The following is a 13079-nucleotide window of genomic DNA, read 5'->3' as shown; positions in this document are numbered from 1 at the left end:
GATACCACACATACGTGCCACACTATCGTGGGAATGAAGCCTTAGGGTCCCGTCACACGTAGCGACGTTCCAGCGATCCCACCAGCGATCCGACCTTGCAGGAATCGCTGGAGCGTCGATACATGGTCGCTGGTGAGCTGTCAATCAGGCAGATCTCCACAGCGATCAGAGACCAGCGACCAGTGTAACGACGCTGTGCTTGGTAGCCAGGGTACACATCGGGTAACTATGCAAAGCTTTTTGCATAGTTACCCGATGTATATCCTGGCTACGTGTGCAGGGAGCCAGCGTCTGGCAGCCTGTAACCGGCGTACGATGGTAACCATGGTACACATCGGGTAACTAAGAAAAGCGCTTTGCATAGTTACCCGATGTGTACCATAGTTACCAGCGTATCGCCGCTTACAGGCTGCCAGACGCCAGCTCCCTACTCATTCAGATCGTTGGTCTCCCACCGTAAAACACGCCGATGCGTGCTGCACAGCAGGAGACCAAGGAGCAAAAAATGGTCCTGATCGTTTTGTAACGATCAGCGACCTCGCAACAGGGGCCCGCTCGCTGTTGCTTGTCACACACAGCGATATCACTGGCGAGGTCACTGATACGTCACAAAACCTGTGACGTTTCAGCGATTTCGCTAGCTGTGTGTGACGGGGGCTTTATGCGGCTCTCAGATTAGGTGGGAAAAACTTGATTCCCTTTTAGCCTATTGTCTGCAGGCGAGTGCACACTCTGGTCCTTTTATGTAATTTTTTTTTTTTTTCCTACTGTTTTGGCAATTTAGTCACTGACTTACGGTTCATTTCTGTTGTGCAATGCACAGATTTAAGCCTGCCATCCAGCTACATATTTTTCAGTTGGTGGTCATTAAACAGCCCGTTTAAATGGGCTGACCCTGCTTCAGACATGCACTGATATAAACAGCACAGCTCCTGTTTGTAAAGGACAATCCAAGAATGATGATTTTTTTTGTGCAAACCAGAAGATTAATTCACCTTAGAAATAAGCGTTTTGCTCATTCATCTGGTGATCGGCAGCTTGTTTAGACTTCACCATTATTGTGTATTAGGACCAGGAGCGATCGTTCACGATAATCTGAATTGTAAATGCACCATGTGGGTCATGTTTTCAGGTCACCAGTCATTTAATACCCGGTTTACACAGTATGACTGCGCTTCAAATACGCACTGAATGGTCAGTAATGTGGCGCCCTGGACAAGCCAGGACGTCACAGGTACTGCAACAACACACCCCACACCCCGGTTAGGCACATCAGTCACACACAAATCCTTGTTGCCTCCCTCCAGGGGCTGATGTTCACACCAGGTGGGGTGGAGCCAGGCGGTTGGCCCCACCCACTGAGGAGTTCACAGTCCTGGAGGCGGGAAAAGGAAAGAGAACAGTTTTGGAGTAGAAAGGGAGAGGAGTAAAGTAGTAGTGGAGGAGCAGACTGACCGTGTCCGGGTACGTGGCCCGAGCACCTACAGCAAAGTTGGCAGACGGTGGTGACCATCTGCAGGAGGGGCCGATCGACGCGGAACCGTAGGACCGTGGACGGGCGGTGGCCCGCCGGTACGGAACCGGGGAGCGAAGAGAAGCCAGCACCATTCGGCAGGGCCTACGGACCCCGACCAGGCTTGGAGTCGCCGTAAAACCGGTCAAATCCGTTAGCGACGGGAACCTCCGGGGTTTCCCAGCAACAAAGACCCAATTGAAGGCAACCGCTCAACCGTGAAGGGAAATGCAGTCACCACCAAGGCTACAGTTCCCAGGGCCCAGAGCCTGCGGGCAAAAGGGGCTCCCTCGGCATCTATCCACGCTGGGGAGCGGGTTACCGGTGGGAAGCCACCGGAGCCGAAAACACACTACAGGTGCAGGGAAAGGCAGTCACCGCCAACCTACTGGGAGTGACCACCGCAGCCGTCTGCGGACCCCGTCCATCCAGCCGTTTGTTTTACCAGAGACTCCGTGTACGTTACTGGCTGAGTTAGTACCACAGTGCCGTCTGGCACCGCACTGCCCCCGCGACCCTGCACCTCACCAAACCCTGCCATCCACTCTCCCCAACTGGGCCCCGGGACCACCCAAACCCCATACCCACGGAGGGGAGAGAAACATCTCGGCTGCTCCCCGTCATCGCTCCCGGGATCCCCGTCCAGAGCAGCGGTGGTGTCCCAACCTCACCACAAACCGTGGGTGGCATCACGAACCGACTTCCCCAATCCCAAAAACTACCCCCTTTCACTCACGTGCTGCTCGAGCCCCCGGATCCGGCCCACCGCTCGAGCCACCGAGCAGCGAGCAGCAAGCAGCAGGCTGCAGCAGCGCCGGACCCGAGCGCCAACGAGAGCGCAGCAGCGACGGCCCCCTCCCCGCCCGCGACAGTAATAGATCACTTAAGGGTGCTTTACACGCTGCGATATCGCTAATGATTTATCGTCTGGGTCACGTCGTTAGTGACGCACATCCGGCGTCCTTAGCGACATCGCAGCGTGTGACACATATGAGCGATCACAAAACAGGCAAAAATCTTTGGTTTTGGAGAGGGCGTCCTAAAACCAAATATCGTTGCTTGTTGATTAGCGATGTTGTTCCTCGTTCCTGCAGCAGCACACATCGCTATGTGTGACACCGCAGTAGCGTCAAACATCTCCTTACCTCCGTCCACCGGCAATGAGGAAGGAAGGAGGTGGGTGGCATGTTACGACCTCTCATCTCCGCCCCTCCTCTGCTATTGGACGGCTACCGTGTGACGTTGCTGTGACGCCACATGACCCGCCCCCTTAGAAAGGAGGCGGATCGCCGGCCAGAGCGACGTCGCTGACCAGGTATTTGCGTGTGACGCTGCCGTAGCGATAATGTTCGCTACGGCAGCGATCACACAATATCGCACGTACGATGGGGGCGGGTGCTATTGTGCTTGACATTGCTAGCCGATGCTAGCGATGTTGCAGTGTGTAAAGCCCGCTTTAGGCTACTTTCACACATCAGTTTTTTTACTTCAGGTACGATCCAGCAAAAAAACTGATGCGACGGATCAGGCGAAAAAACGGATCCGTCGCATCAGTTTTTTCCTTCAGTTTTTGGATGGATCCATTGTGCTACTGAGCATGCTCACTAGCCAAAACTGAACCCGTCGCTGTAAAACGTTGTATGCCGCATTAAGGCTATTTTCACACAGCAGTTTTTTTGCCATCAGGCACAATCCAGTAGAAAAACTGATGCCACGGATCCGTCAAAGAAATGGATCTGTCACATCAGTTTTTTCCATCAGTTTCTTCAGTTTTTTGATGGATCCGTTGCTGTAATGTGCCGTTGTATGCCGCATTAAGATGGATCCGGCGTACATTGTAAAACACGCCGAATTCGGAGCAATGCGGTTTTTTGCCAGGGTTAAAAAAAAAAAAGTTTCATTCTGCATTCTTTCCGGCCGCCGGACAAGCAAATTTTGCCGAATCCGGCAAAAATCGGATAGAACGCAGAGCCATGCGGCACAATCCGGTGCTAATGCAAGTCTATGACAAAAAACCGGATACGGCTGCAGCAGACGCCAGATCTGTTTTTTCTGCAAAGTGCCGGATTGTGCCTGACGGCAAAAAACGGATGTGTGAAAGCAGCCTAAGTGCGCATGCGCTGCCATTGTTTTTGACAGCACAGGTCCTGTTTATATAAGCCAATTGCTCTGCTGAGAACGATGATTACTAAAAGATCATTTCTCCCCAACGAACGAGCATTTGGTCACTCATCAAAGGATCAGCAATCTGTTTAGAACGTACAGTTGTTGTGAATAAGCATTTTTAAAAAATGCTGAATCACAATAAATGTGAAGTGTAAATTCCCCTTTACAAAGAGGAGATCCATTTTAGGGGAGTTGTGGTTATTTTTACTCAGATATTCCAGTTAGTGAAATCTGAATACAGAAAACAAGTAGAATTGTTTCGGAAAAACATCCCCCATTTCATATGCCTTGTAATGCCATACTGACCTCTTAGAGGGGGTCCTTTACACTATAGGAATGGCTCCTCTTCTAAAGGACTCTAGCCATGCTTGTATTACAAAGATGACCATTGATCTGAATGGCTGACCTGTAATCCTGCGTTACCTGTTTGGCTATGACTTCTTTACTGCACAGGGATACCGAGGTAAGATCAGATTGAGGATCAGCCGTTTGCGCTGGATGAATGGACACATTCTAAAAAGGTTTATCTCCTGAGATTGTACATCTAAAGGCCCAGTCACACAACGACTTACCAGCGATCCCGACAACGATATGACCTGATAAGGATCGCTGGTAAAGGTCCAGTCACACTAAACAACTTACCAGCGATCCCAACAACGATAGGGATCGCTGGTAAGTTGCTAGGAGGTTGCTGGTGAGCTGTCACACTGCGACGCTCCAGCGATCCCACCAGCAACCTGACCTGGCAGAGATCGCTGGAGCGTCGCTACACGAGTTGCTGGTGAGCTCACCAGCAACCAGTGACCAGCCCCAGTGCCGCGTGGAAGATGCTGCGCTTGATAACTAAGGTAAATATCGGGTAACCAACCCGATATTTACCTTGGTTACCAGCGCACGCAGCTACACGTGCAAAGAGCAGGGAGCAGCGCACACTGAGCGCTGGCTCCCTGCTCTCCTAGTTACAGCACACATCGGGTTAATTACCCGATGTGTGCTGCAGCTACATGTGCACAGAGCAGGGAGCAGTGCACAATGCTTAGCGCTTGCTCCCTGCTCTCGGTTAATTAACCCGATGTGTCCTGCAGCTACTTGTGCACAGAGCAGGAGCCGGCACTGACAGTGAGAGCGGCGGAGGCTGGTAACGAAGGTAAATATTGGGTAACCAAGGACAGGGCTTCTTGGTTACCCGATGTTTACATTGGTTACCAGTCTCCGCAGAAGCCGGCTCCTGCTGCCTGCACATTTAGTTGTTGCTGTCTCGGTGTCACACACAGCGATCTGTGCTTCACAGCGGGACAGCAACAACTAAAAAATGGCCCAGGACATTCAGCAACAACCAACGACCTCACAGCAGGGGCCAGGTTGTTGCTGGATGTCACATACAGCGACATCACTAGCAACATCGCTGCTACGTCACAAAAGTTGTTCGTTAGCAGCGATGTTGCTAGCGATGTTGCTTAGTGTGACGGGGCCTTAAGTCGCTGGTGAGATGTCACACAGTCAGACCTTACCAACGACGCAGTAACGATCAGCGACCTGTGTAACGTTCTCGGCGGGCGTTGTTAGGAGGTCGTTCGTAGGTGTCAAACACAGCAATGACTCCTGCCCAGCAGGACATCGCCTTTGAAGAAAATGGTCCAGACCTTTTGGCAACGACTAGCGATCTCACAGCAGGGGCCTGATCGCTGGTAGGAGTCACACATAACGAGATCGCTGGTGAGATCGTTGCTTCGTCGCAGAAATTGTGACTCAGCAACGATCTCGTTAGCGATCTCGTTTTGTGTCATGGGGCCTTAAGAAAGGCATTTTCATGTAGCCACATCTTAGCAGCACTTGAGATAAGTCACATTAATGCCTGACTTATGTCATTGTTTGCCTATACTGTAGTTTATGTTGCAGCCTTTGATTAGGAGAAAAATTATTTGGATTGCCAATAAATCCTGTGTATCGCTGTAGGAAGTCCTGAAATATCTGTTGTTGTCTGCTTAAAGTGTATAAATAACGGAGGCAATCATGCTATATCATCATATAATAAATCCAAATGAGCAACCTCAGCTGGGTAGACCCCAACTTTATTTTTGGGCAAGTTGCAATCCATGATGTAATGAGCACCCACAGCTTGTAATGCAGATGCGTACCGAGCCCATCTAACCAACTCTATGATAGACGTGAAGTAAAAATTTGCTGTATATTTTCAAAGTTTAAACATTTTTTTCTCTTAATTATATATAAGAACTGTAAACTGATGTTTCAGGGTGGAAAAGCCCATTAGCTTCCTCTCTAGGCTTAAATTATATGTAGTAAAGATAACCTCTTATTGCCATTGTTTGTTAGTTTTATTCTTAAATAGAATATGTCAGCATGATTTCACGCTCAAACAGTTTATATGTGCATTTAGGTCTTTCAAAGACAAGTTCAGCAATACAGTTATACAATCACACCTTTCCTCCATTGCCAAGAAGTAAGCATTAGAATTGATATGCAAAAGAGGCTGGAGATTATACACCTCTGTCTCTCCAGCTCTATTTAACTCTCCAGCTCCACCTCTTTCTTGTCTGATGACTCCTTTACCTGAAGTCACATAAGAGCAGAGTCACACTTGCGTATCGCATCTCATGTAAGAGCATCAGATGCGATATGGTAATGACCCTTGGCTCAGGCTCTGCTGCGAGCGTGAGCCGAGTGTCATGCGACTGTGATCTGTTCCTGAGATCGAATCACAGCTGCAGAGGAGAGGGAGGGAATAATCTCCCTATCTCCTCCATTGTGAGCCTGCGTGCATATCGCACTGCACTTGAATGACATCAGAGTTCAGTCCGATAGTTTTTTTTTCTCTCCCATAGACTTGTATGGGTGCGAGTGATGGCTCTCTCAGACAATCGCAGCATGCTGCAATTTTTTCCTCAGTCCTTTTAGGGCTGAACAAAAACTTGCAGATCTGAGCTGCAGCATTGTCTTACATGGGGTCGAGTGCAATACGAGATTTTCTCACATTGCACTCACGCAAATCATACACAAGTGGGACTCTGCCCTAACAATGAGTCTGTCAGTCAAGCGGGAGAAGGCGGAGGTGGGCGGGAAATAGAGCTGTAGTGACAGAGGATTCAGATCTACATGCTCATGTACATAATTCAATCACTGATTTCTCTGTAACCAACAACGAACTGGCCATGTAAAGGTATTGATGGACTTGTCTTTGACAGGGCTACTTATTTATATAGGAGATGAAATCATGTCGAAAAATTCACTTTAATTGTCCTTTTAAAGTTTACCATGTTAAAAATGAAGTTTTATTTTATTATTCTGTTTTCACACTTTATTAAGTCTGTGTTTTATGTGCTCACATGTTCTTGCATCATTTTGTAAGAGATGCAACTTGTTTGCTCAAAAAGTTGTGGAAATGGTTAATGACTGGAAGAAAAGCACGTTTTTGATTTTCACAACATTCATGAACCGCTTGCGCAATAAACATCAGCAAATACCACAAGACAAAAAAAGTGACTTTAAAGAAAACTCACAAATGATGAATCAGGGCCATTATGTCAGTTTACTGGTTTAGGTTCTGCCATTCTACATAATGTTTTTTTCTTTTTCCAGTTACGAGCCCCCGGGAAAGCCCTCCTAGATGCCGTCTGTAGCCACCTGAACTTAGTCGAAGGTGATTACTTTGGACTGGAGTTTCAGGACAATAGGAAAATGATGGTATGTATTAGTAAATGATTGAACTTCACTCCTCACTTATCTTTGTATATTTATCAAACTTGACATTTTTTCACTGGATTTCCCCTATTATGTAAAGATGTGTCATAAATACATGGATGAAGCCTTTAGTCTCACACCATTCGTGATTTTGAGAAGTAAAAGACTACAGGGAGAGATTTAACCCCTTAGTGATGGAGCCAATTTTGACCTTCATAACCAGGCCAAAGTTTAGAAATCTGACCAGTGTGTCAATTTATGGTAATAATTTTGGAACGCTTCAACGGATCCCGGTGATTTTGAGACTATTTTTTCATGACACATGGGACTTCATGTTAGTAGTAAATTTAAGATGATATTTTTGTTATTTTGTGGAAAAATCTGAGATTTGGAATTTTCAAGTTTTGAATTTTTATGACTTTAAATCAAGACTTATGTCACATAAAATAGTTACTAAATAACATTTCCCACATGTCTACTTTACATCAGCACCATTGTTTTAAACAGTTTTTTTTTGTTAGGAAGTTGGAAGGGTTAAAAGTTTATCAGCAATTTCTCATTTTTCCAACAAAATTTACAATACCATCTTTTTTTAGAAACAACATCACATTTGAAGTGACTGTCAGAAGCCGAGGTGACAATAAATACTCAAAAGTGACACCATTCTAAAATCTGCAGCCCCCACACTGCTCAAAACCACATCCAAGAAGTTTACGAACCCTTTTGGTGCTTCACAGGAATGAATGCAAAGTGGAATGATTTACCGTATTTTTCGTTTTATAAGACGCACTGGATTGTAAGACGCACCCCAGATTCAGAGCAAAAAAAAAAAAAAAATGGGGTCGGTCTTGTAATCCGGTAGTGTCTTACCGGAGGAGGAGGGGTGGTGGGTGTCTCAGAAACTGTAGGCTGTGCTGCGGAGACTGGGGCAGCTGTGCTGGGGCAGCTGCTGCGGCGGGGGCTGCGCATGGTGATGGCTTCAAAGAAATGGCGCCCCGGAGTCAGCGCAGATTGAGCTCTAGGCTCAATGGCAAGCCGAGATCTTATCTGCGCAAGCAACACCAACGTGCGTCATTTTCCTGAAGTCCACTGAAGGGAGATCAATGGGCCGAAGGCAGTATTTGAAGTCCTCAGCGCCCGACGCGCAGCCCCAGTTCAGCCGCTGGAGACCCCACACAGCAGCCGGAGACCATGCACAGTCGCCCCAGCACCAGCCGCCGCAACTCCTGCACAGCCGCCGCATCATTTCCCTGGCCTCTTGCGACCGCTCTCCAACACCCCGGTAAGCTACATTCGGATTATAAGACTCACCCTTCACTTTCCTCCAAAATTTTTCAGAGGAAAAGTGAGTCTTATAAATCTGAAAAATACGTTTGTTTTTTTTTTCACAAAAATTACATTTTACAAAAAAAAATGTTGCTTTAGTCCCAATTCAGTTTTACAAGGAATAGCACAGCAAAATGGACCGCAAAATTTGTTCCCCAATTTCTTCTGAGCACACTGATATTCAACATGTGGCTAGAGACCTCTGTTTGGACAGACGGCCAGGCTCAGAAGGGAAGGAGCAATGTTTGAATTCTGGAACAAAAATTTTGCTGAAATAGAGATTGTCAGTACTGTAAAGAAAAAGCAAAAACCAGGGCAACAACCCCAGAGATGCATCCAGGGAGGGAAAATAATGCTCCATTTGTTATATCTACCTCTGCTTATAGCCCATAGTTTTCTAAAAGAGTACCGCCCCATCAAGCACTCTCGTGTTGCTCAGAGATGTTGGTGAGAATGTGACACAACAGATTTTTAGACCTTGTTTTGTATATTGTCTCATTTCATTTTCCAGTGACCAAATCCTATGAGCAAAAAATATATAAAAGCCAAATTGTATAACGTTTTAAAGAAATGGCAAAAACTATTTTTAGCCAAAAAAACATGTTTATAAGTAAAAATCGCCTTTAAAGTTGTTCAATAATATTTAAAGGGAATTTGCCAAACTACAGGCAGCGTGAATCAAAGTCGGGGTGCACAACTACAGTCAGGTATATATTTTCTCTGAAATGCTCCTATGTTTTCAGAGAATATACAGTGGGTACAGAAAGTATTCAGACCCCTTTAAATTTTTCAGTTTGTTTCATTGCAGCCATTTGGTAAATTCAAAAAGTTCATTTTTTTCTCATTAATGTACACTCTGCACCCCATCTTGACAGAAAAAAAAAACCATAATTGTAGGAATTTTTGCAAATTAAACAAGGAAAATTGAAATATCACATGTCATAAGTATTCAGACTCTTTGCTCAGTATTGAGTAGAAGCACCTTTTTGAGCTAGTACAGCAATGAGTCTTCTTGGGAATGATGCAACAAGTTTTTCCACACTTGGATTTGGGAATCCTCTGTCATTCTTCCTTGCAGATCCTCTCCAGTTCAGTCAGGTTGGATGGTGAATGTTGGTGGACAGCCATTTTCAGGTCTCTCCAGAGACGCTCAATTAGGTTTAGGTCAGGGCTCTGGCTGGGCCAGTCAAGAATGGTCACAGAGTTGTTGTGAAGCCACTCCTTTGTTTTTTTTGCTGTGTGCTTAAGGTCATTGTCTTTTTGTAAGGTGAACCTTCGGCCAAGTCTGAGGTTCAGAGCACTCTGGAAGAGGTTTTCGTCTAGGATATCTCTATACTTATCCGCATTCATCTTTCCTTTCCTTCAATTGCAACCAGTCGTCCAGTCCCTGCAGCTGAAAAACACCCCCATGACATGATTCTGCCACCACCATGTTTCACTGTTGGGATTGTATTGTGCAGGTGATGAGCAGTGCCTGGTTTTCTCCACTCCGCTTAGCATAATCACCAAAAAGTTCTATCTTCGTCTCATCAGACCAGAGAACCTTATTTATCATAGTCTGGGAGTCTCTTCATGTACTTTTTTGCAAACTCTATGTGGGCTTTCATATGTCTTGCCCTGAAGAGAGGCTTTCGTCGGGGCCACTCTGTTATTAAGGCCCGACTGGTGGAGGGCTGCAGTGATAATTGACTTTGTGGAACTTTCTCCCATCTCCCTACTGCAGCTCTGGAGCTCAGCCACCGTGATCTTGGGGTTCTTCTTTACCTCTCTCACCAAGTCTCTTCTCCCATGATTGCTCAGTTTGGCTGGATGGCCAGGTCTAGGAAAAGTTCAGGTGGTCCCAAACGTCTTCCATTTAAGGATTATGGAGACCACTGTGCTCTTAGGAACCTTGAGTCCTGCAGAAATTCTTTTGTAATTTTGGCCAGATCTGTGCCTTGCCACAATTCTGTCTCGAGCACCTTGGGAAGTTCATGATTCTCATTTGGTCTGACATGCACTGTGCGATGGAGGTCTTATATAGACAGGTGTGGGCCTTTCCAAATCAAGTCCTATCAGTTTAATTAAAAACAGCTGGGTTCCAAAGAAGGAGTAGAACTATCTCAAGGAGGATCACAAGGAAATGGAAAACATGTGACTTAAGGGTACGCTCACACGAGCGTGAAAATCGGACGAGTGCAATGCGAGAAATTCTCGCATTGCACTCTGACCAATGTTAGGCAATGAGGTTGAGCTGTTGGTCAGCTTTTCTCGCATCCAGATTCTGGATGCGAGAAAAGCGGCAGCATGCTGCGTTTTGCTGCTACCGCCGTATCTCTCGCACCCATTCAAGTGAATGGATGCGAGAGATACATCGGACTGCACTCGGATGTTATCCCAGTGCAGTGCGATCTACGCACAGGCTGACAGTGGAGGAGATGGGAGGATTAACCCCTCCCTCTCCTCCGCAGCGCCTGCACTCAGCTTCACAGCTGTGACCCGATCGCAAGATCAGGTTACAGTCGCATGACACCCGGCTCACGCTCGCAGTAGAGCCTGAGCCGGGGGACATTAGCATATTGCATCCGATGCTCTCGCATCGGATGCCATACGCTCGTGTGAGTCCAGCCTAAATAGGAGTGTCTGAGCAAAAGGTCTTAATACTTATGACCATGTGATATTTCAGCTTTTTTGTTTAATAAATATACAAAAATTTCTACATTTCTGGGGTTTTTTTTCTGTCAAGATGGGGTGTAGAGTGTACATTAATGAGAAAAAAAAATGAACTTTTTTGAATTTACCAAATGGCTGCAATGAAACAAACAGAGTGAAAAATTTAAAGGGGTCTGAATACTTTCCGTACCCACTCTATACTTTACAGTTCAACCCCTCCATCTGAATCCTGTGCGACTATAAGTGATTGACAGGTCTCTCCCTCGTGTGTGTACAGAGTCCTGTACATCATCGGGAGCAACACAGGGAAGAGGCGGCCGGGGCGGGTCTGCTTTAGTCATGATTTTTTTTTTTTTTTTTTTAAGTACGGTATGCTTTTTTTTTCTGAAACATCGTAGAGTTTCAGAGAAAATGTAGCTGGCTGTAATTCTGCACCCTGGCTCTGATTCATGGTGCCCGTGGTCAAACAGGTTCCCTCTATTTGACCTATATTAGAATGTACTAAAATAAATGTTGTTTTTCAGGTATGGCTGGACCTGCTGAAACCAACTTTTAAGCAAATCAGAAGTAAGTCATTGTTATGATTTTTGTCTTGCATTATTGTTTAACCCCTTAAGGACACAGCCTTTTTTTTTTTTAAAATGTTTAAAGCTTGCACTTTTACCCCCTCTACTTCTCAGAACCATAACTTTTTATTTTTCTGTCAACATAGCCATAGTCATTTTTTTTTTTTTGCGGAATGAGTTGTCGTTTTATTGCCAATATTACTTTTAACATTCAATGTAATGGAAAATGGGTAACAGTTCCAAGTGCGGTTAAACTGTGAAAGCCCCCAACAAAACCCACAATTATTTTTTTATTTTATTTTTCAGTCATTAATTCTGTGATAATAATGACACTGGATGTTGATTCTCCAGGTCAGTAGAGTTAAGCTAATGCCAAAATTGCATTTCTTTTTATTTCAATACAGAGAAAAAAACTTAGAAGTTTGATAAAAAAAAAAAATGGTTTGTGTCTCCAATTTTTGAGACCCATACCATCCATTATTAAATAGTTTGAGCTTGTTTTTTGTGTGATGAACTGACTTTAATTGCAACCAAAAGTTGAGATGACCTTTTGAATGTTTTTTTTTTTAATTGCATTTTTCAGGGGGAGTAATGGTGACTGTACTGAAAAAAATGCATTTCTGCCATTCGTTTTTTTTTTTTTTTTGTTTGGTAATTGCGGTTAAAAAAACCCCAAAACAATCTGGTCAGTTAATTTTTATATTTTGATAGACGAGATTGTTAAATCCGTTTAATTTTTTTTTTAATTTTCCTTCGTTTTTAAAACTTTTTTTTTTGTTTTTTTGTCTTTTGTGATATGAATCTGTGATTGTCCTATCGCTTATGCTATAAGGCTACATGCGCACGCTGCATCTTTGTGTTCACAAACTGCAGCCAAAATGCAGCCAAAACTGCACCTTGTCAGAGAGAGCCTGGAAATTGCTTGTAATTGTAGGTGTGTTTTTGCTGAGTTTTCAATGCGCTTTTCACAACATGCGTTTTTGCTGCGTTTTTGTGACAAATGTTGACAAAAATGCAGGAAGAATGAACATGCTGCATTTTTTTGGTCACAAACTTTTGACAAATAAAACGCTGACAAACTGTAATGTGCGCATAGCAAATGTGACTTCTCATAGACTTTGCTGGGAAGTCAAATGTCAGAAAGTTCTGACAACAAA

The 13079-nt window shown here is 45.1% G+C and overlaps 1 protein-coding gene across 5 annotated transcripts in view; it reads left to right on the top strand.

Moving 5' to 3' along the window:
- FARP1 (FERM, ARH/RhoGEF and pleckstrin domain protein 1) overlaps nucleotides 1-13079 on the top strand; it is a 292161-nt gene that overhangs the window by 190562 nt on the left and 88520 nt on the right. For all 5 annotated transcript variants that reach the window (XM_075336730.1, XM_075336728.1, XM_075336727.1 and 2 more), the window contains exons 3-4: nucleotides 7277-7381; nucleotides 11881-11923. In XM_075336730.1, coding sequence (XP_075192845.1) covers nucleotides 7277-7381; nucleotides 11881-11923 — 148 coding nt within the window. The remainder of the gene's footprint in view (nucleotides 1-7276; nucleotides 7382-11880; nucleotides 11924-13079) is intronic.

Source organism: Anomaloglossus baeobatrachus, chromosome 2 (genome assembly GCF_048569485.1).
Source record: "Anomaloglossus baeobatrachus isolate aAnoBae1 chromosome 2, aAnoBae1.hap1, whole genome shotgun sequence".
NCBI classification, from domain to species: Eukaryota; Metazoa; Chordata; class Amphibia; order Anura; family Aromobatidae; genus Anomaloglossus; species Anomaloglossus baeobatrachus.
The sequence above is the reverse complement of the archived record's forward strand: the minus strand, read 5'-3'. Positions and strand labels throughout refer to the sequence as shown.